The 23300-nt window shown below is 41.4% G+C and overlaps 1 protein-coding gene and 1 long non-coding RNA gene across 3 annotated transcripts in view; one reads left to right on the forward strand and one right to left on the reverse strand.

Moving 5' to 3' along the window:
• Positions 1 to 336: 336 nt before the first annotated feature.
• Positions 337 to 23300, forward strand: part of fgf13a (fibroblast growth factor 13a) — a 98523-nt gene continuing 75559 nt past the window's right edge. For both annotated transcript variants that reach the window (XM_085243480.1, XM_085243497.1), the window contains exons 1-2: positions 337 to 869; positions 1148 to 1310. In XM_085243480.1, the coding sequence (XP_085099606.1) occupies positions 1262 to 1310 (49 nt within the window). In that variant the 5' untranslated portion in view covers positions 337 to 869; positions 1148 to 1261. The remainder of the gene's footprint in view (positions 870 to 1147; positions 1311 to 23300) is intronic.
• Positions 7388 to 23300, reverse strand: part of LOC146582506 (uncharacterized) — a 29073-nt gene continuing 13160 nt past the window's right edge. The window contains exons 2-4 of the long non-coding RNA XR_014888871.1: positions 9931 to 10105; positions 9213 to 9255; positions 7388 to 8481 (exon numbers count right to left, since the gene is read on the reverse strand). This is a non-coding gene — a long non-coding RNA (uncharacterized LOC146582506). The remainder of the gene's footprint in view (positions 8482 to 9212; positions 9256 to 9930; positions 10106 to 23300) is intronic.

The following is a 23300-nucleotide window of genomic DNA, read 5'->3' on the forward strand; positions in this document are numbered from 1 at the left end:
CGTTCCACTATCCAGTCTTAACTAGGTGGGTTATGTTCTCAGTTAAGAGTCCGATCCATCGGAGCTTGTTTTACATAACACCATCGTATTAGTCATATGCAACAAATATCTTATTAACTAATGAGGTTATGTAAACTGTAAAATGATAAAGCTGCAGGTATGTAAGAAAGCATAACAAGAATTTACTGCGGTTTTTATTTTTATGTGTTATCCTCCAGCCACTTACTGACTTCCAAATGCATATTTAATCAAGTCAAAGGAAAGACCTCCGAATATATATTTAGAAAATGCGCATCTCGGATGTGAATGGGATAACGCATAGCTCTGCAAAGGCAACTGAATGAGAGCAACAGCAAGATGGTGCGCGCCATGCAGCACAACCTCCTGCTTTAATTCTTCTCCGCATCGACATCACAGCTCACATGCTGACTGCATTCATGGATCGAGCAGCTCGTTTTCACCACAGCCGTCATACGCGGGTCAAAAAACAATTGTCCACTGTGTGAACGGGCGCTGTAACTGGTAGAGCGCTCTCACGTTGTGTATCCTGTTGATTCTATCTGCCGAGTGTTTAGAGCTCGACCGTGAAAGCCTCAGACAAGAAAACCTGGTCGCCAAAAGCCACACTGGATGGGATTACTCTCGGGGTTTGTTAGACACTACAGCTCAGTGTATTATTCACTTGAATTTTTCTTGACTGAAGACCTGCGGGGAGCAAAAGTGCGCTCCATTTCGCAGCTTTTTGCTCGTCTCCCTTGTCACAATAGAGTAGGTCGTGATTTTTCGTATGCAACATAACGGGATTCATAGTGGGGACGTTTCCTTTCATCAATGTGCATTGATGTAGCAGAAAACGTGGAGGAGATAAGGTAGGTTAAAGCGCGGTGTTAAATCACTGGAAAGGCTATACGAAGATAGGCATGCGTATAGGCTGCTTCTTTGTGTTTATTGAAACTACATGAGGTCTTTGTCGTGTGGCGTGTGAGTGTGTCTATCAATAGTTGAATGTTTTCATTGATACCCAATTGAGAAACACCTTGCAGCACGAGTAGCTCCATTGTTACGTTCTTTGGCCCTGCTGTAACACCAAACGCAGCTGTTGTGTTATGAGAGAAAATGCAATTTTGATGAATATTTCTCTTTACAGAAGCCTTATCTCATCACTTGGAATCTCCGGTCAGGATTTCATTGAGGACTGTCAGCAATTAAGGGGATTTCGATTCTTATCTAATTCGGGAATTACACATCCAAACTGGGATCTATGAGCGGAAAAGTGGCGAAGCCTAAAGAAGACAAGGATGCTTCCAAGGGTAAGAGAAGAGCCTTGGCTTGCACAGCTTGCTTTATCCCCAAATCACAGGTTTAAACGCGACCATGCGCTCATTCATTCCCTGCATGGTGCTCAAATCACCCTTTGAGGTTTGACTGAAAACAATACCAACCACTGGATGGTTCACCATTCCCAGCACGATGCATGTGGATATTGCTCTTTGAGATATGCTATTGCAGGCCTATACGCTGCACGATGTTTTGAGTTTGAGATCACATGCGTTTCTTGCCTTGACTTGGTGATCGTCAGAAACGCAGATGATTTAGCAAAGGCAATATGTTACAGGGTGTGTGTTACAGGATGTTAATAAGCTAACCAGTATAACCAGTGTAGCGATGGTGGTGGCATCCTATTGTGTCACTGGCATCCTGTTGAAAGGTCCCTTTGTGTTTCTCGCTCGTACACTGAGCCGCACACTCTCGTCACATCTGCACTGCCACGACGCGCGGAGCCCTCTCGGTCTCGTAGCTCGAGTTTATGACCTGTGGCGTAACAAAGAGGCTCCGTATCCCTGAGAAAAAAGGAAGTAAACTGCCTTGGCATTGCCATGGAGACAGAATGGAGACAGGTTGCCAAAGAAACCTAGAGGGACTAATCGCAACCGTTCCGTCCTGATGTGCGGGACAGCTTACGCACCGTCACACACGTTACTGCGTCTTTGTCCTCGTGCTCAGTTTTCTATTAAAAGATTTAAAAAAACCACACACCAGAGAGGACAGGACTTTTCGCGTCAGTAAATATCTGGGTATTAAAATAAAATAACTTAAAAAATAACTCTTAATTGCAACCAGTAAAAACGGCTGTTTCCCAGGTTTAGTGACAGAATAAAATACCCAACACTCACACCGTGGCAGCGTGCCCATAACAGTCTTCCTGTTTACTTACAGTATAGAAATGCAATTGAATCTTCCTACTATCGTGTTCGGACTCCGCTTGAAGTGCTTACAACAAATCAATGAACTTATTGGCTTATTTTGGCAACACTGCTACCTGACTTTTGGTGTTACTATATATGGTACAGATGCATCCTAATCAGGGTACTACAGAATATTACAGTTTTTATTAACATTTAATCTTTATTAATAGGCATTAATAAAGTATTACTGCCTAGTGAGCTATTGAGCATACCTCATCCAAAGCTGCTTTCCTGGATGAGGGCACAGAAGGAAAGATTTGGTGTCATGGTGCATTTGTTGTTAAACCACTCTACTTCTCAACCTCCGTGGTTAATTTGTTGATGCATTTAACAAAACATATAATGGAAAAATAGATATTCTTTTGATATTATATAACCTTTAGATCCATATTATGTCTAGTATGTCTATAGTATGTCTTTTTAATGTTTATAGTATAAGATGCTTGACAACTAACTTCTGCATCTAAAATAAAACACCAGTAAGGGAAGCTTATCAGTTTTTTTGCTGAATGTGCAGTGAGTAAAACATGCTTTAATTGATTTCAAGATTAACCTCCACGGGAGCTTTTGTTCTTGTCTCCCACTGGAAATCAATGGCACGCTCTCTGGAAGCGCTATCGCCAAAACTATCAGATGACAGCAAAACATCTTCAACTTAACTATGAGTGTTCACTAAGGCTTGTCTCCTTTTATAAATTTACAGAAAAACACACAAATGTGGTGTAGCTGACGTGCTTTCATGTGAGAGGAAAAAAATAGAAGGGGCTCGGGGGAGGACAGTAGACTGTGAATTGCTGAGAGGGTCATTTGGTACCAGCTGCCCTCCATCAGAGACTTGAATTGCACAAGAGCCGAGAACCGCATGGGGAAAATCACCACCGACCCTGCCAATGTTGGCAACCACCTGTCCCACAAATTATTTCAGGGAAACAGTCCATTAAAGCCGGAACCACCTGCCATCTCCACAGCTCCTTTTTCACCCTGCAAGCTGTTGGACTGCAGAAGCTTCTCACTGCCCTGCTTTTTTTTAACAGAGTGATACCCCCTTTTTTCTTAATTTGAAAAAAGAATCTCTCTTGCCAAGATGCTTAAATTACCTATGATGGCATATTTTAATTTTATTTTAGTAGTATGTCTTTTGCAGTTGTAGTTTTCTGAATGCTTACATCTTTACAAAAACATTATTTGGTTAGAAAATTAAAAAAAAAAGAGGGGTCGAGCATGAGCATCTCGTTTTTGCATCTACAGACAGATTTAAATCCTGAAAAGTACAAGTAATGTTCTCTGTGGGGGTCCTAGTAGTAGTCATACCACAAAGACATGCTATTCAAGCTGTCACTCAGTAAGAAAGTCACTTTTTGTTACAGGGTGTTTTCTTGGTGACTCAGTTTTGTGACAGGGCACTGTTTTCTCTCTCCGACTCCCTCAGGGATTTATTTTGTTAGCAAAGCATGTGAAAACAGAAAACATGCATAGACTGAAAGAGAGAAACATGGCTCTGTGTAGAGTACCAGTATCAACACCAGTGAATCACGTTGTGTTAGTTTCCCCTTGTCCTTCTGAAGCTTAGTTGTGCGGACAAAGTGATGTGTCAAAGCATGACGTATACACTCGCTCGGCTTTATAACTTTCCAGGGCTTGAAGCCTCTCTCAGATAACTCTCGTGCATATGCATTAACTGTTGAGATGATTAACTCTCCATTGGTTATACAAACATTTGCACCGTATGTGTTTTACTTTATGGTCCAATTTAACGTACATTTCTCTGATTGCTTTTTATCATCATTTTGCTAATTTATCATTATAATCAGTTAAAGATTCCATATTTCTGAAAAAAACAACAACTTTGTGCTTCTGTTACTTTCCTCAGACTTGATCCTAGCGCAGTGCATTGATAAACCCCCTCTTTGGCTATGAGTGTCATCCAGTCGATTCATGTCTGCCTCAGACTGCAGGACAAAGTGCAGAAGAAGACATAAGTCTTGCATATTTGCAGGGAGATTAATTCAGCTCAGCGCCAGCCACAGAAATGAATCAATAGATATGCAGAGAACAGTTTGGAGCTGCTTCATTAATCACAGTGCAGGCAACTCTATCCTCCACAACACTGACACCTGCTCTGGTCTCATCAGCAAAACCAAATACTGTCTACAGTGTCATTAACTTCTTTTAATCTAATGAGGCTCTTCAAGAATCTCCTTTGAACAATATGTGGTGAAGGGAGGATCCACTACTTTAATCATTAAGACTCTATTAAATGCCTTCAGCACCCGTACTGTTGTGAACTCTCTCGGGATGTTTTAACAAAAATAAGACACAGCATGCAGTGACAGGATTGGCATTTGTGAGATCAACTTGTAGTTAATAGTTTGACATGCAGGGGTCGAACAAAAGTCACGCCAGGGTGAAAAATGACTCCAAACAAAGTTTCAACATTGTAAACTCACAGGATTTTCTCACATTTGTCTGGCTCAGATTCATAATATTTATTCAGCATACTGTATCAACACAAAATGAATCTTTTCCCCCAGTTTATGTCCTTTTTAGTGACTGTCCTACCAAAATTGTGAAGTTTAAGTAGCTTAACATTCCCTTGATATTGAAGTGTTTGGATATTCTAATCTTGTCAGAGTATGTCAGGATCTGGTAACATGAATGAACAGATTATAGATTGTCTTTTCTTTTCTATGTCAATCCAAACAGGTTATGTTCTTCATTACACTACAAGTCTGTACCATACTCTGTCCCAACTTTGTCCCAACTTTGAAGTTAGTGACAAGTGTTAATGTGTGAAAGTGCGTGGTTCTGCACTGTCAGATGCTTTACTTGTACTGACGCAGATCCGGCTACACGACCTCAAGGAAACTGGCTCACCTCCTGAGCGGAGTCTAATGCCACTCAGATCTCCGAGTGGCATCAGTGATCTGCCACTTTCCATTGCTGAATTGTGTGCTGATCGGTGTTTGAGAATGTTGAAGGCCTGTCTCTTCAGTTCCTAAGCTTGGGTTTCTGACTCAGGGTCCCCTGTGACTGGTTTCTGGTGCGTGATTCATTAGAGTTCCTAGGATGTTTTTTTCTTTCACATGAAAGGTGTGTTTTGGTTCAGCATGACAGCTGCATTGTTGGAAATGGTTATGTATTGATCATTTAGCAGTGAAATACATCTGAACGTATGTGTTTAGGATGAAGACATTTTAATCTTATTAATTTCTCAACTTTGAAATGGAAACTATGCTATGTTTTACGTCATTGCTGCCAGAAATGTTCTGCCCCTAAAATCTCTAAATGCTTCACTGCGGGTGCATTAGTCTGCCTGCTGCTGGTAATCCACAGAGCTGCGTGTCTTCTGAGGTGAGGCTTTTGTGAGAGGCTGGCCTCCCTCAGAAAACAAACCCGCAGGTTGTTTGTGTAAGCTGTGTAAGATGACCTAGTACTAAATTTTAAAGTTAAGTGACCACTACCAGCCGTGTGAATAAACTCATGTAAATAAGCTCATGTAATAAGCTCACGGGGTTGGAACATAGTACCTGAAATAGTTTTTTGTGCTTAAACGATGAGTGAAAAAAGGTCCCAAATGACAATTACGCTGCTTCCTGCTCTGCCTGGCTCTTCCTGTGAACCTCTTGCCATTTCAGAAAAGATCACATGAGTATTTTCAGACTGTAGAAGCATATGGCCGATAGAAAGGTTTTAAAGTGCCCCTATAGTTTATACTGCACTTTTCATTTTTCAACTAATCTTTGCAGTTTTATACTTTGAAATACCTGGTTGTTAATTTACACATGTCATTTGGCTTCCTCCATAAATATTGTGACTAAGAGGGGCTAAAGACATTTAATCCTTATTACTTAAAAAAGGCCATGAATGCTCTTTGCTGAATATCACAGCTGTTTAGCAAGCATGCGATTATCTGTTAATCTAATCTCAAAAATAATAGGCCATGTTTGTTTTTTTTTAACAATGATAATAACATTTTTTTGAATATTATGTTCATTGTATTAACTTCCAATTCTTCCAATAAAAGTTACTCAACATGGTCTTGTAATTAACATTATCTCCCCAAATTAGGTTCAGGAGTAAGTATGTGTCCAGAGCTGAAAATTCTGACAGTTTGCTAACAACCAACTCATGTAAATATATGGGATGAAAAATAAGGCTCAATATACAGTACATGGGGTGTGCATGAATTGGCACAGGAACTGGGATGAGTAAGAATTTGTATGAGGATCCGGGATCTAAAGGGTTCTTATGATGTTCAAGGTAGTTTTTATTCCAGTTATTAAGGTAGTGCCATTATACCAGCACAGTAGATGGAAATTAAATGGAATACACAAAAAGAAGTTACTGACTTCCTTGTCACAGAACGCGAACAGATAAAATATCAAAATTAATGTTTTTTGCCATTTCGTATTTTTGACTTCTGCACAAAACGAGTGCGTTTTAACACAACAACAACATGTTCTTTTCCAAAGTCCTCTTCAGATCTGACTATGGCCTGCTAATGCTAACATGGTTCATGATAGTAATCTTATTACTTCACTTGAATCATTTCATCAAAAATGATTGTGTGTACTAAAAGTCTGACAGTAGGTTTGGGATTATTCACTACCTGTGGATTTTAGATTACTGCAGTTTAACTTTCAGAAATGCACTCCGTGCTACAGCAGTTAATCCCATCTAAAGATAATCCCCCATAATTGTGGTTGTGTGTGTCAAACTGGCTGATAACAAAATAAAAATCTCTCTCAATAAGGAAAGAACAGAAATATTTCAGATTGGGATTGCTGTGTTTTGCTTACTTAAAAAGTACGAGATAAACCACTTTTATGCAAGTGTGAGCTTCAGATTATTGGACCTACTTACACTTTCCTATAGCTGCTCATGTCAGTAAGCCAAGTTGAGGTTAGCCACCTTCATGTTAGCTCAGGGATTTAATGAGGGAAGAAGAACATTTTTCCCAGTGGTCTATTATCTGCTAAATTTAACAAAGATAAAATCAGCAGAAAATTGAATCATTTTCTGGTCTCCTTTCCGCTGCTGTTATAATGAAAGCATGTTTAAATGGCATTGCTTAGTTTCTTTTTTATGCTCATCATCTAGAGATGACAAATGGTAAACAGAATTATGTCCTTCTCATATAATACTGTTGCCAGGTGTGAGAAAATCCAGCTCTGATTGTTAATTGACTCAGCGCAGATCTAGTGCTGTTAGCCCGACTGAGATGAAGGAAAGCGTTCATCTGTTCAACTGAGCATGTGGCAGGAGTGACTCATTTGTGTGGAAAGCCTTCACGCCACCTTGGGCTCACATACAGTTTGTGGAGGGTATGCAACACGTGCAGTTCTGCAGAAGCTTTACCACAGATGTTCTTTCCAATTATCCCCAAACATATGGAACCAAGTGGATCTTTTATTGCTGAGCAATTTGTGCTTCTAAGTATAGACATTGTTAATTACATTAAGCACATTTTAGCAACATATTTTTAACTGTAAATACTGTACTTACTACAACAGACAATGAATGAGGAGCTATTGGATGTTTTGAGGGCAGAAAGAGGTCACAGAAGCAATTACAGCATCCCAAGGTTACCATAGAAACCATGTGTCCTGTCATCCATGGAGCCTAGTGGGACGGGAACAGTGTCACATAAAGTTATTGTGAAATAAAGATTCAAAAGGGGACATTTTCGGCTCAGAGTGACAGCACTGAAATGTTTCTGTTAATGCTTTAACATCATGTCACGTTCAAAGGTTTCATGGCCTTGGTTTCTGTATTTGAAATGATGCTCAGGATTAATAGTTGCTCTGCACATTAACTAATTAAAGTTGATGATAATTATAAAGGGGATTAAGCCGAGGTAGGAAAGGGACAAGATAAGGATGAACCAGTGGTAATAAACAGGATCTACAGGCTGAGCAGGTCTGGGAAACAGCATCTAACTGGCCAGCAGTGCTTATGGTAAGGGCAAATGATTGCCTCAGGTTTGAACAGAATGCAGATTAGTGATTGACAGTCTCTTAATGCCGGACAAGGCTGTAGTCTCTGTAGAGTGAATTCAACCGGAAGACTCCAAAGCAGCAGACCACCATCTCCTCTGCAAAACGTGCAGAGAATAGTTTAAAGGATTACCAGCTTCTTGCTCTCCTCCAGTCCTGCAGCTGTTTCACACGCAAGTTACAGGCAGGGCCACACTTCAGCTTGCATCAGTGATCTACCTTAGCAGTTCACTGGATGTCTATGAGAAAAACATATCAGTGTTGGAAGCACAAGGGTAATACTTAACTGATCCAATATATTGTTAGATTGGGAAAGACAAAAGCATTTTTTATGAAGTATGATCTAAAGTGTTCATGAGCTTATACAGTATTTTCTACTATAAGATAGCATCTGTTTTTAATGTGGTGCCATGTAAGGGCCCGAAGATCACAAGCGTTCAGTATTTGATTTTCTGCCTGATCCCTTGCGCACAGAGATTTCTCTGAAATCTTTAAATCATATTATGGCGCCTAGATGATGAAATTTCCAAATCCTTTGCAATTTCATTCTACAACAAGAATTATTTATTCATTTACACAGTTTCCTTAAAATTTTTTTTCTCAAAGAGTCAGACTTTGATGCTGAAAGCTTGTCCAAGCTTTTGGTATCCCTAACCCTACTTTATTAAAATATGTTTCTGGCATCTAATTCAATAGCAGCACATATTTTGTCTATTTTAAAAACTGGCTATAACATTAAAAGGATCATTTTTATTGGGCTGGAATAAAACCCTTTGAGCTTGGGTCATGACAGTGATGATATATGGCAGAGAAAGGAAGGATAATACATTCTTAGGAAACTATTCAACAGAAAGAACTTTCAAGAATTTAGAAATACAACATATTAAGCCTTGAAGACGTAAATGCCACAGCCACTGAAATGTTGGTAATGTGCCTTTATGTGCATTTGGAGTAATATTTTAGTACTCACTGTGTGAAAAAGATGACACAAGTGTTAAATGTGAGTGGGCCTTCTGTTTCAAAGATGTGAGAAAGAAGAAAGAAGAAAGACATTGTTAAGATGACTGCTAAATATAGCAATGCTCCTTCACTGGTCCCTGAAGCCAATTTTACACAGTCTGGAGCAGTGAACATCACGGCTGCGCCTGCCTCCTTTTCATCAGGGAGACATCATTTACATAATGAGACGCTGCCACGGCAACAAAGCCCCAATAAGCATGGAAGTCGTCAGTCATGGGTGGAGGATATCGAGGTGGCTTGCTTACATGCACTGAACGCAGCGCTGCAAATGTGCATGCTGTGACCCAGACAAAGAAAAATGCATGCTGATACACAGCTCATTATAAAATGAAAAGGGAAAGGCAACAGTAAATTAGTGCCCCCTATTGTTTTTTTTTTAATAAATTTGTAATTTGAATAACATTTTATTAGTGCTTCTAACAATTCAAAAGTATATGTAAGGTTTAGCTCCCGAGCTCTTCATAGATTATGTTGCCCAGGATTATATAGTGAAAACCAGTTAAAACTAGCACAACACTGACCAACCAGAGTGGTAGAATGCCCTCTCCGCATGAAATCATCATCACGCTAATAGCCCGATAAAATCATATAACATAAGAAGGAAAACTTTACAGTTTAATGGGCAACTTTTACTCTTAATTGTGAATCACATTTTTTCCAGTACTTACCAGAAAAAAAAAGCCACAGCCAGAACATCTTCTGATAAACTGCCCTGAAGTTAGTCTGGCATTGACAGACAAATGCAAAATAGTTTTCATCTTCTCAGTTCAGTTGAAATCTTCTTCAGGGTTTATTAAAGGCATAGGCCGCATGTCCCTGGGATGTTACTGGACAGCTCAGCTACTAATCAGAGAAAGAAACAAAACAAAACAGAGATGATGTGAAATAGCACTGATCAACAGAGGAATGTCAGAGATGCTAGTCATCATATCAACCCTTATAATTGTTGTGATTGACCTTCAGCACAGAAAAGGGTGGATGGAGGTTTGAAAGCAAGGGGAACGAGATCCATTCTGTAAGAGTAACACGAAGTCTCACTGGAAACACGAGGGCCAGTCTTAACACAGTCTTTTCCAGGCATTCCTGACACAAACCATAGCACTTTAAGTACTACCCTACCAGAAACTTTTGTACAAGCTGCGTTAGGATTGGATACTTGATAATGTGGAAACGGTTAAAACTGCTTGAAAGCAAACACCGTGGTGCTACAGTTTCCCCACCGTTAACCTCATAGTCAATGGACATTTAGCCAGGCGGCAGTGTGATTCAGTTTCCTGCCTTAAAACTTTTTTCTTTGTTTTGCCAGATGTCATTAGAGATTCTCTGTACTGAATGATCACATCGTTTTCAATGTAATTAGAGGAGACAAGTCTCTGCCTACACTGCAGCACTGAGATAGAGAAAGACAAAAGAGATGGAGAGTTAAGAGAGAGAGACAGCGGGAGAGAGAGAGAGAGAGAGAGAGAGATGGCAGTCAGTGATCTAACAGTAATACATAACAGGAGAACTGGCCAGCATAAAGAAGATGAACAGTGCTGTAGGCGAGATGAAAAGGTTACGTGCAATAATGCCAAAATATTTCAGCTTTGCTTAAAGGTTACAGTGGAAAATTAGGACAAAGACAATGTTAAATTGCTTCAGTTCCTTTGGTTACTGGGGGACCTTGCGCAATATCTTATAGTAGCAATGTCACCTAAAATAAAGCTGATTCCAGTTTTATTTAATTTTATATTTCTAATCAGTAATAGATGTGTATAGTTTCAGAAGAGCCGATGAGAACACCAATGCGTCCTGCACAATGCTCTGCAGTTGTGTACCCACTCCTTTGTGTTCCTGACCTTTATGTCATGTGTTTGCTGTGCTGTGTAATCAAGTGGTCACTTGTTTCCCCTGGTCTTATAGAACAAAGACGTGACTCTCGCACCAACATTTAGAACATGTTTGACAGAGCAGGAAATAAACTGAAATCCCCAAACAGCAGAGTCAGAAATAGCTCTTGTTTTCACATGGTACAAGTGTGTGTGTGTGTGTTAATGCTTTTTATGTCTGGTCTGCCAGAGTTATCTTAGGATTTTGCAGGGCTTTCTCTGTTCGGCTATACTCTGTAAATCAGAATTGACAGCATCTGGCGTCAGTTTATGATGTAGATTTAATGTGATTTTCTTTCATGTTTGTATTGTGATAGTATTCTGTGTATTATACTATGCACATACAGATCGATATACAGCCTGTGTAGAAGACTGTTGGCTTTTCGGACACATTTGAGCAAGTAAACATTTAAAAAAAATTACCTGAAAATGTGACACAGAATCAATTAGAATTTCAATGAGAGAAAAAGCTGATGTATTTCATGGAAAAGTAAGAGTAGTCTACATCATTCTTTAGTCTATATTATTCAAATATAGAAATGTTAGTGTCACAGGATTTAGAGTAGGTGCTAATGATTAGGGAGACTTATTTAACTCCATGTCATCAGGTGTTTTTTGTGCTGTTAAAGTGTGTGATGTCATCTACCAAGACCTAAGCTGCTCCACGAGAACTTCAGGGAAAAAACTGGTTGTGGATGCTCGCGAGATTATTAGTGTTTCACACGACTGCCAACTTGTATAAATACAAGAACATACATTTTGATGAAAAAAGTCTGCCATAACTCAAAAATGTCTTCTCATCTGTAGGCAGTTGTCACAACTGATGGTGTCAAATTGGATACATCTTTAATTGTAAAGAGGTTTTACAAACAGGAAAGATTATTTACAATAAGAATGTGCTCTGGACAGATGAATCAGTGACATAGTTGCTTTGAAATGGTAGTATTTGGAGTTGCTTTGCTGACTTGGCGACTGGGGAACATTACGTGATTTAACTGTGAATTTCACATCATATCAAAAAAGTGCTTAAACTGTAAGTATACCTTTGATCCTAAGCACCACTAGCAAATCCACCCAGGGATGGCTCAAGAAGAAGAAATGAAGAGTTATGGAATGGGTAGTCAAAGATCTGAATTCTGCTGAACTGTAGGATATTTGAAAGAGAGCAGCACATGCAAGCAAAAGCTCAAACATCTTAAACTGAACTGAAAACATTTTGGAAGGAAGAGTAGCAAACCCTTTCAAAAGGACCATTTCCTGGTGGATGAGGCTGAACTGGCTTCAAAAGCTGAGGATGTGCTTACTTTTTCTGAAGAGGAATTTTACATCTATTGATACTTTTGCTAAATAAATCTTTGCTTTGTTCACTATATGTGCATTTTAAAAGAAAACATTATCTTCCATCTATGTGTTACACAAAATTAGCTGATAAATAAGGTATAAAATTGGAGACTTTCACAGGTTCCAATTTTACAGATTTCTTTATACGTTGAAATCTAGATTTGGACAAAATAAAAAATTGGAAGAAATCCCCTTGAACTCTAATACTAATAATGATTAAAATGATCAATACTCAAATATCAGCTCTAGTGCTAGCATCGCTAAAAAAAAAGAAGACAAAAATGAATTCAGAGAGTTGGCATCTTACGAAAAAGTGAATTATGGTTTATTAGATAAATTGCATCAATATGATTGTATTTGGTCTCCCTTTACAAGCTGGCTTTCTGTAACTTGATGGACAGAGGAGTAATGAGAGAGTGGTGGTGTGGGGATTGGTGTGCGAAGAAAGAATAGGATAATCTCCCTTTGTTTTTTTATTTTTTTTTAATTATTTATTTATGTATTTATTTTTTCAGTTCTGTTATTGAAGTTTAAAATGAAATAAAAATTGCTGATGATAAAAAAAATGCATTCAGAGGACATGAAAACATTCACATACTCTCTCACGGTTACTTTATTAGGCACAACTGTTCAACCATTTGTTAACACAAATATCTAATCTGCAAATCGCATGGCAGTAACTCTGAGCTTTTCTGGTAAAGACAACCTGCTGGAAAAAAAAGCATCAACATGGGGAATAAAGGTGATTTAAGTGACTTTAAATGACTTAATGGGCGTGGTTGTTGGTGCCAGATGGGCTACTCTGAGAATTTCAGAAACTGTTCATCTACTGGGAATTTTCCACACGAACATTTCTAAGGATTACAGAAGATGGTGCAAAAAAGACAAAAATATCCAGTGACGGAAGTTCTCTAGGCAAAAATGGCTTGTTGATGACAGAGGAGAATGAACAGACTGCTTTAAGACTGTAGGAAGTCAACAGCAACTCAAATAACCATCTGTTACAACCAAGGTGTGCAGAAGAGCATCCCTTTTCGTGCACCATATTGAATCTGAAGTAGTTCTGCCTTGTATCAGTGGGTTATGCTCACGGCGATGATAAAATGGTTTGGAGAATATTTTCTTGGTACACTTTGGATTCCTTATTACCAGTTTGAGCACTGTTTAAATTTGACAGCCTACCTGAGTATTGTTGCTGACCATGTCCGTCCCTTTATGACCACAGTGTAACAATTTCATGACATTAAAATCAGTGTACTCCAATGGCTCCCCACAGTTACAAAATCTCAATCCAGTGGTACACCCCTGGGATGTCATGGAATGGGAGATTTGCATCATGAGTGCAAATGTGCAAATTTAGAGCAAATGTGTCATGTTTTCATGTCAATATGGACAAAAATTTCTGAGGAATGTTTCCATCAGCACCTATGGATGAATCTGTGGATGAATCTATGCCACGAAAAATTAAGTCAGCGCTGAAAGCAAAATTGGTAAAACTTTTGAGGTCCACCGTGGATGGAAATATTGAGAAACAAGAACATTTGTAGATTCACACATGATCCTAGTTCCACAGGATTACATCATGCTACCAATAAAAACAAACAAATCACTTAAAAAAAGTGATTTATACATTTCATTCTGTCTTTTGGTATCAAGTGCTGAGATGAGCCTTGTGAACGATATAAATAAATCTGATTGTCTCCCATGCTTCTGATTTGATGCATTGTGTATGTTGGTGTGTCTGTTCAGAGACTGTACTTGAACCCTGTGGGCTTATTTGGTAGGAGGAACAGAATGTGTTGTTAACACTGTGTGGAGGCAGTCCTCACACTTTCGCTAAAATCATCACACCCATTAAAAAAAGCACTTGCATGGCTTCTCAGCTGTGAGACACTAGAAAACCAAAAAATAATATAAAAGTAATATTTTTGTCTGTCAGGTCACTAAAAATGATTGCCATTATTATTGTTTCTTGCTTTTTTTAATCTTAAAAACAAAACAAAACAAAAACACAACTGTTGGCAGTTATTGTTGAATGAAATATAAGGACTTTCTGTTAATGAACATGTATGTTTTTGTTACAGATGTACAGGGCTGTAATGCATTGACAAAGCAAATGTTTAATTATAGTAGCAACTGTAAAAATGGTTTTCAGCTGAATCCATTAACTCTTTTGTTCATTCATGGGTCTTACATTATGATTTCGTTCCCTCACAAATTGTGAAATGTTCAGGCATGATGCACACAACATGCTCTACAAATCCACAGTTTCTCTCTGATGAATATGTTATGTAATTTTACATAGTATAGACGTGTATAGGTTGTGCTTGTGTGAGTGGGTGGGTTGATTCTCAACAATTTATGCTTCAAAGCTCAGAGGCACAGATGGCTGCTCAGTTTTGTTGTTGAGTTGCTCTACCGGTTTCTTGTCTTTGGCTCTGGGTTGCCATCCTGTCTTGGCCTTGGCAAAACAATAGTACCCATCTACTCATACAATCCACATTTACACACGTGCATGCACGCACACACATACACACACACAAACACAAGCACAAACACATACTTGGAAGTATCTGGTCTTTACCCTGCAGGCTAATCAAGCTGCCTACTCTGTAATAACCACCAACCCTGCTGCATCAAGTGACCTGACCCCTGCCAGAGTCCAATCCAGCATGCTAATCGCTGTGACAGGCAACTTAGCTCAGCAGTTTTTTCATTAAATTTAATAGAACCATGTTGTTTTGCAGAGTTGTGTATACTGTACCCAAAATACACAGTAAGAGAAACTTAGCTTAAAAATCTCTATGACACAACTTACCTTCATAATCCAATGCAACTTTATCTCCTGAAATTATATGATTTTTTTCCACATATTTATTTGCTTATAAACTGTAATGTTTATAAAGACTTTTGAACCTTTATAATCTTTCTCTTGCCACTGAACTGCAATGTTGGAAGGGAGTCCCAGTCCCTTATTGAGTAATTAGCCATTACCTTAATAATAAAGCACAAATTACCCACAGATTGGTAGCACAAATTGAATAAAGGAAGCGGTGCAAATTTGCCCTGCCTAAACCTGGCCCTAGCGATCCACAGTTTATACCGAAGAGAGAGTTGAATGATGAAAAAAGTGGAATTTATCGTTGTGCAGTTGATGACTGCTGCTCCGGCACTTCTCATCCTGCTCTGAATAAGACTAAAAACCCTAGTGGGATGCGTATATATTTGCATGTGTGAGCAGCTGTGTAGCAGTGCAGAAGTGTTTTATTTAATCATCTCTCTATTTGCTCTTCTTTGTAGCACATTTTTAGACAGATAAAAAGCTGAGTGTGTACTGAAGGCAAAGCAAAATTCTTTCAATACACCTTACAGATGGAATGTGAACACACACAGAAATACACACACATGCTTATACTACACTGTAGCATGACGTGCAACATGAGACATGGTAGTATTATGCAGCGTAAACACAGTGCAGTGGATTAATTATCACATGGCTGGGGTACCTCTATTAAAATCCAATAGGCTGCTATTGTATTTAGCTTGCTGATAATGCTAATGCAATATGAAATGTTCTCCCAATGTAGAGTATGTTTTCTCATTTTCATGCTTCATACAATCTATGTATAGATTCAGTCTGTTCTGAAGTCCTTTTTTTTCCTGCATTTCAGTTGTTCATTATTTATTAGCTCCAATTTCAACATGATCAGCTCAGTTTCTGTCGTGGTGGCAGAGCAGGGCAGATACACGAGCACACGAGCGTAATACAGTGCAAAAAATGACGTAGACGACTACGTTGTAGACTTTACCGGGATGAAATTGAGGACCACAATTCTAACTTTAGTCTTGCACACTGAAGAATGTGGCACACCCAAAATGCATGGCCACTTTTGTGTTAAACAAATTAAATAAATTAAATTAAATGATTATCAGTTATTTTCTGTGGCTATTAATATCCAAAATGACTTTGACAACATGACCAACCTAACCAGTGCATTATTTTGTCACATAAACTGTATAGAAGGTACAAAGAAATGGAGCAGCACCCCAGGTGGAACTATTATTCCAAGACAGGTGCAACCCGGTTGCTTTAGGGGGATGGACTTCCGCCCACGAGTCAGATGCAAGCTGAGAGGCAAACCGAGTGCACTGTCTTCATTGCTCCTGAACTTTACCTGTGTTTGCAGGGATTTCTTACGGGCCCCAGGAATGGTGCCACAATAACAAAGAAGAAATCCCTGCAAACACAGGTAAAGTTCAGGAGCAATGAAGACAGTGCACTCGGTTTGCCTCTCAGCTTGCATCTCTTATTCAAGTTTCAACAAACATGAACAGCATTAACAATATCCACGTGTGCATGACTTTTTCAGTCCCAGTGTCCATATCTGTCCATTTCCCCAAAGTCACAAGTAGAAAAATAAATGAATTCACACTCTACACGTTCCACTATTTTACATGTACTTCATGCGATCGCTCAGTCTAAGCAAAACAAAAGTACACACCTGCTCTTACTTAAGCAGTTGGAAGCCACTGTAATCTACAATGAATTTACAGCAATATACGACTGTACAGATTCTGAATACTGAAATTGAGCAGAATTAGACACACATTTACAGCACACTGAGGATGAAATTCACTTTTGCATAACATGGACAACTTCTTTCTACTTCACATGTCATTAACACTCACATATTAAACAGCTATATACTTTTCAAACCTCAATGACACTTAACAATAAAACATCTTTGTATCATAAGCTTTATATAAAATAGTAAAGTGTGCGGGAGTACCAACCTTCATAATGAAAAGAAAATAAATCGATATGAATGACCTTCCTACAAGACAATGCTCTGGGCGCTAACGACCCACAATACAAAGCATTACCGCGCCGTTTCTGCTAGCGGCCTGCGCAGCCTGACGCCGCTGTCTCACACTGATGCGAGTCGACCGCGCGGCAGTGCCCATAAGTGTTACAGGTACTGTTCTACTTCTTCACAAGTTAACATGGAGATAAAACATTGTTATGTACAAACAGTGGTAGTATTTCTTTACCAGGTACCAACCTGCAAACACAGGTAAAGTTCAGGAGCAATGAAGACAGTGCACTCGGTTTGCCTCTCAGCTTGCATCTGACTCGTGGGCGGAAGTCCATCCCCCTAAAGCAACCGGGTTGCACCTGTCTTGGAATAATAGTTCCACCTGGGGTGTTGCTCCATTTCTTTGTACCTTCTATACAGTTTATGTGACAAAATAATGCACTGGTTAGGTTGGTCATGTTGTCAAAGTCATTTTGGATATTAATAGCCACAGAAAATAACTGATAAACAAATTAAATAAATTAAATTAAATGATTAACACAAAAGTGGCCATGCATTTTGGGTGTGCCACACACTCCCCTACAAACCAAAAGTGGCTCCCGACACTTGCAATTAACAGTGTAAACTTCCATTAACTCTGAATCAAACTTTAACTCTTCACTCAATATACTCACAAATTACAAATACATATGGGTGTGCAATGATTTTCTACATTTTCTGAATACCCAACACTATATGTACCCAAGGTCCTATGCCCGTCTTAAACTCAGCAGCAGATCGGGTAAGTGACAGCGGAGTGTACACCAGGCATAATATGGATGGGTTGGACTGAATGCCAGTACGATTGTGGACACTGGTGCATATAGAACACTGGCTGTACACCCACAGAACTAACAGCAAGACGTGGCTGATACGTTGGCTGGCCAAGGGAAGAATAGGTCAGTATCTGGCCAGGTCTCCTCTGCCTTGTAGATCTCCTTAGTACGGGCTGAGGTTCAGGTTGAGACCCTTGAGTGTTTTCACTGGAGTCATTGGTCTGGGGCGCCAGCTGCTCTTCGCCAAACTCTGGTTCCTCCACAGGGGGCGAAATGTCATTCTCTCTCTCCTGCTCCATCTCTCCTACACTCACTCGGTCAAACTCTGATCCCATAGGAGCATCGCCACCCTGCATGTCACCAGGTGTCTCAGGACTAACCAATGACCCGCTCACTGGGACCTGATTAGGAATGTCCCGATTGGTCCTTAATGATTCTCTGGGTACCCGCAGCCAGTAACAAGGTGCCTCCTCATCCGTTTCAGATCCACTTACATCACCAGCCTCTATTTGGTCGACCGTTTCCCGTGGCTGATTTGACTTTCCTTTTGCCCTTGGCAGTCTATCAGGCATGCGATCATCTGTAATGTCTGCTGGTAGATCATTAACTTGAAGCAACAAATTTCTGTGGAGGGTGCGAGTATGGTGACCTCTGTTTTCAGGGCTGACCTTATAAACTGGGTTGTCACCAACCTGCTCTCTGACAATGTAGATAGTTTTCTCCCAATAGGGTTTCAGTTTGCATGGACCTCCCCTTTCTGCAACGTTGCGAACAAGAACCCTGTCACCTGGTTGTAGGGTTACACCCCTGTTCTGTTTGTCATAATAGTGCTTGCCTTTGGCACTCGAATGTTGGCTGTTCGTGCTGGCTATCTTGTACGCTTCGATCATTTTCTCTTTCCATCGTTTTGCATATCCACTTGGAGTGTCGGCCTCGTCCTCAGCTACCAACCCAAAGAGGAGATCGACGGGGAGACGTGGATGGCGACCATAAAGGAGGTAATATGGAGAAAACCCAGTGGACTCATGTTTGGTGCAGTTGTATGCGTGCACAACGTGAGACAGGTGATCTTTCCAGTTCTCTCTCTCTTTCTCGCCCAACGTCCTGAGCATTTGTAGCAGAGTCCGATTGAACCTCTCTGCAGGGTTGCCCTGTGGATGGTATGGGGAAGTCCTAGAATGGTTTACACCGGCCAGCTGTCTGAGAGCCCTAAACAACTCATTCTCAAACTCCCGGCCCTGATCATGGTGAAGCTTAGCTGGATAGCCAAACCGTAGGATGAAGTCACCGAAGATTCGCTCCGCAGCTGTCTTTCCAGCCTTGTTTTTAGTGGGGTATGCTTGTGCGAATCTGGTGAAGTGGTCGACTACAACCAGTATGTATTCGTACCCACCCCGGCTGGTCTCAAGGTGCAGAAAGTCAATGCATACGAGCTCTAGGGGCGAGCTCGATGTAAGGCTCCCCATAGGTGCCCTGTCAGGTAAGGCTGGCTCTTTTTGCTTAATGCAACGACATCGTCTGGTGATATATTCCTCAACCTCTCTCTTCATAAAGGGCCAATAAAAGCGATCTCTTACTAGGCTAAGGACTCTTTCCACACCAACATGTCCCATGTTGTCATGGAGGTGTGAGAGGACAGTTTGTTTGTAGATGGCAGGCAGGACTAACTGCTTTCGGCTGGGAGTCTTCCTATAGAGTAAGCCATTTTCCACCTGTAGCCTACTCCATTCTCGTGACAATTTCCTTGTGGACTTGTCCAATGTTCTACGAACCTCATCAGTTAGATCTCTGTTATTCTCCTTTAACTCTAACATTTTGCTGATAACAGGATCTTTCCGCTGCTCATCTGAGAGCTCTTTGCAGCTGATGACTGGAAATGTTCCAGTGTCTGCATGTGTCTGGTGTTGTGATGTTATGTTGAGGGCTGCCACCCATGCTACATCCCCTTTTTCTGCAGTCCTAGTTCCCTCCCAGGTGGCACACACTGCCTCTTCTGGTAGTCTTTCTGAGCACTGATCCATAAAAACACTGATATCAAGTGGACAGCGCGAAAGCGTGTCTGCATCAATGTTCTGTTTGCCTGGCCGATACCTGATTTCAAAATGGAAATCGGCAAGCTGCCCCACCCAGCGATGACCCACAGCATTGAGCTTGGCTGTGCTCATAATGTAGGTCAGGGGGTTGTTGTCCGTGAAGACCGTGAAATGGGGCGCATAGTACAGGTAGTCGACAAATTTTTCACATACTGCCCATTTCAAGGCCAGAAACTCCAGTTTCCCACTATGGAGGTGGTAATTCTGTTCTGCTGGGGTCAGTGTGCGTGACCCATAACCTATCACCCTCATCTTATCATCTTGTTTCTGGTACAGGACCGCCCCCAGGCCCTGTTGGGACGCGTCTGTGTGCAGTATGAAAGGGTGATCAAAGTCTGGGTAGGCTAGCACTGGTGGGCTTGTTAGAATGTCTATGAGACGCTCAAGAATCTGTTGGTGTTGGCTGCCCCACTCTACTGGAGTCCGTGAAGATAACTGCGGCCCCTTCCCCTTTTCTCTTACAAGGTTAGTTAGAGGTGGGCTGGGGTTTGTCTTGAGCAATTCATAAAGCGGCCTGGCTATGCGGGAGAAGTCCTGCACATAAGCCCGGTAGTAGCTCAGAAAACCCAGTAGCCGCCTGACATCACCGACTGTTTGAGGGGCTTTTTGCTTTAGCGCCTGTACTGCCTCTAGGTCCTTTGGGTCTATCCTCACTCCATCTGCCGACACCAGGCGGCCTACATACCTGACCTCTTTGCGAAGTAGCTCACATTTCTCAGGGCGGAGCTTAACTCCATGGCGTTGCAGAGCTTGAAGTACACGCCGCAAGACCTCAACATGTTCCTCAAAGGACCTGGAGAAACATAGCACATCATCCAGATAAGGGATGCAACACTCATCCCTGAGTGTGTCCAACATTTCCTCCATGCTTCTTTGGAAGGCTGCTGGTGCATTAGAAAGGCCAAACGGGATCCTGACCCACTCATATAAGCCCCATGGGGTGGTGAATGCAGTCAGGTGCCTGGACCCCTCCGCGATAAAGCCTTGGTGGTAAGCCTTGCCCTGATCTAGGATGGAAAACCACCTGTAGCCTCCGAGTGAGTCAATCAGGTCCTGTATGCGGGGGAGGGGGTGCCGATCTGGCACAGTCTTTTTGTTGAGAAGCCGGTAATCAATGCACAGGCGCAATGATCCGTCTTTCTTTCTCACACAAACAATAGGGGCAGCATATGGCGAGTGTGATTTTACAATCCACCCCTTCACAAGCAGCTCCTGTATATATTCTTTAACCTCCCTGTACAATGGCTTTGGGACTGACGCATAAGCCTTTTGGACTGGGGTGTCATCTTTGAGTCTAACTGACATTTGGAGAGAGGGTATACATCCAATGTCACTGCCGTCCCGTGCAAAAGCAGCTGATTCCTCATTCAACATTTTCTCGACTATTCTCTGCTGTTCTGAACTAAGGTGACTGAGGTCAACCGGTGGTCGCCACAGGTCAGCAGGGGGAGTGCCAGGAGAGGCCACATTAACTTCAGCCTTCAATACACAAGCTTGTGTTGGACCCCCATCTCCAACGTCCTGTTCGCCTGGCTCCAGAACTTTGGCAACATGTTGGATGGAGCCAAGTTGGGACCTCTTTGGCAGAGTGATTACTTGGTTTGTGTGGTTGGAAATTGACACTCTAACAAATGGTTGTTTGGTGTTACTGATTTCCAACAATCCTTCCCCCACACTCAGCTGCTCTAGCGTGGCGCTATCCTCTAGTGGCTCATACAGGACAACAGGGTTGGAAATGTCAAAGGTAGATGGTACTTTACATCGCACATTTACCGTTTTACCAGGTGGAACATAAACATTTTCCTTCCCTACCCTAATGGTGGTTATACTGTGGTTTGACTCTTTCTGCAGATTGATAAAGTTGACCATGGCTCTTGCCTGTTCTTCCTCCACTCCTAGGGCTTTGCGGAGAAGGATGAGGATCATAGTGTGTGCATCTGCATCACACTTATGACTATTAATCATCCCTTGGAGGACATTGGCTCCCAGTAGTGGCTGGGGGAGGGGGAGCTGGCTGATTAGGAAGGGTACTTCCATTGTAAGGTTGGGATCGGTGTTCCCCGGGAGATTAACTGTTAGCTCCACCCACCCATCATATGGGATTGGCTGTCCATTTGCTGCACACAGGTCAAGGCTTTCCCCAGGATCAAGAAGTTCTTGTAAGGGCCTCACTGCATATTGGGGAATGAACGTCTCCTTCCAGGATCTATCAATGATGCTCACTTGTGAGCCAGTATCAAATAGTACTGTCACAGCATAGCCGTTGACAAAACAATTTAGTAGGCTCTTTTTACCAATCAATGGCACTGTTCGGGCTGTACTGTCAGTAACTGCTTGGCTTTTCAGTGGGGAGGGCTGGCTTTCTTCTTTGCAGCGTTTTTTTCCCTTTCCCTTCAGACGTCTCAGTTTGCTAGTGGGCATTACTGAGTGGGACTGGGGATTTGGGATGGTCTCTGTCTGTCCCTCAACAGAGACCGGCTCCCGTTTCCCGGCTGGTTGGTTCGTTTTAAACAGCCAATTGCCCTATGCCCGGCATCCCCACACACAAAGCAGTGATTACAGTTTTCTGAGCCTTGCTGCATACATTTGGTGCAGCTGGGTATTTTACCTCTCCTTGCAGCTGAAGGTTGACTTGGTGGAGGAGTGAGTGCCTGGTTAACAAGAGGTTGGGTGCCATGGAATTGATCCTGGCCTGGCGTTTGGAAAGGTGCAGTCTTTGATTGGGTTGTATGAATAGCTGCCGCTTGTTGGCCCATTAAAGTCGCAACCATGTTAGTCAAAGCCTCTACTTGTGCACTAAGCTGTTGGATCGCATCATTATCCCCACTGTTTGCACTCACATCCCCTCCTTCCACCTGGACACTATGTGTATGTGTTGTTTTTTGACGGGGGTCATGACCTAACCTACGCTGGTGTTCATTTTCATCGCTAATCATCTTCATAACCTGTCTGAGAATCTCCTCATCAGTGACGTTGCTGTTTGAAAGGAGTGGCCTTAGTTGCTGTCTGATGTCAGTATGTTTTGTGCCCAGGCCTTGGTGGATACTGTGAAGAAAGACTTCCTGAATAGTTTTGGGTTCATAACGAATGTCTGTACTGACCTG

This window comes from Mchenga conophoros, linkage group LG2 (assembly GCF_057382185.1).
Source record: "Mchenga conophoros isolate Kocher_MC1m ecotype Shallow Benthic linkage group LG2, M_conophoros_male_GT1.1, whole genome shotgun sequence".
Taxonomy (NCBI): domain Eukaryota; kingdom Metazoa; phylum Chordata; class Actinopteri; order Cichliformes; family Cichlidae; genus Mchenga; species Mchenga conophoros.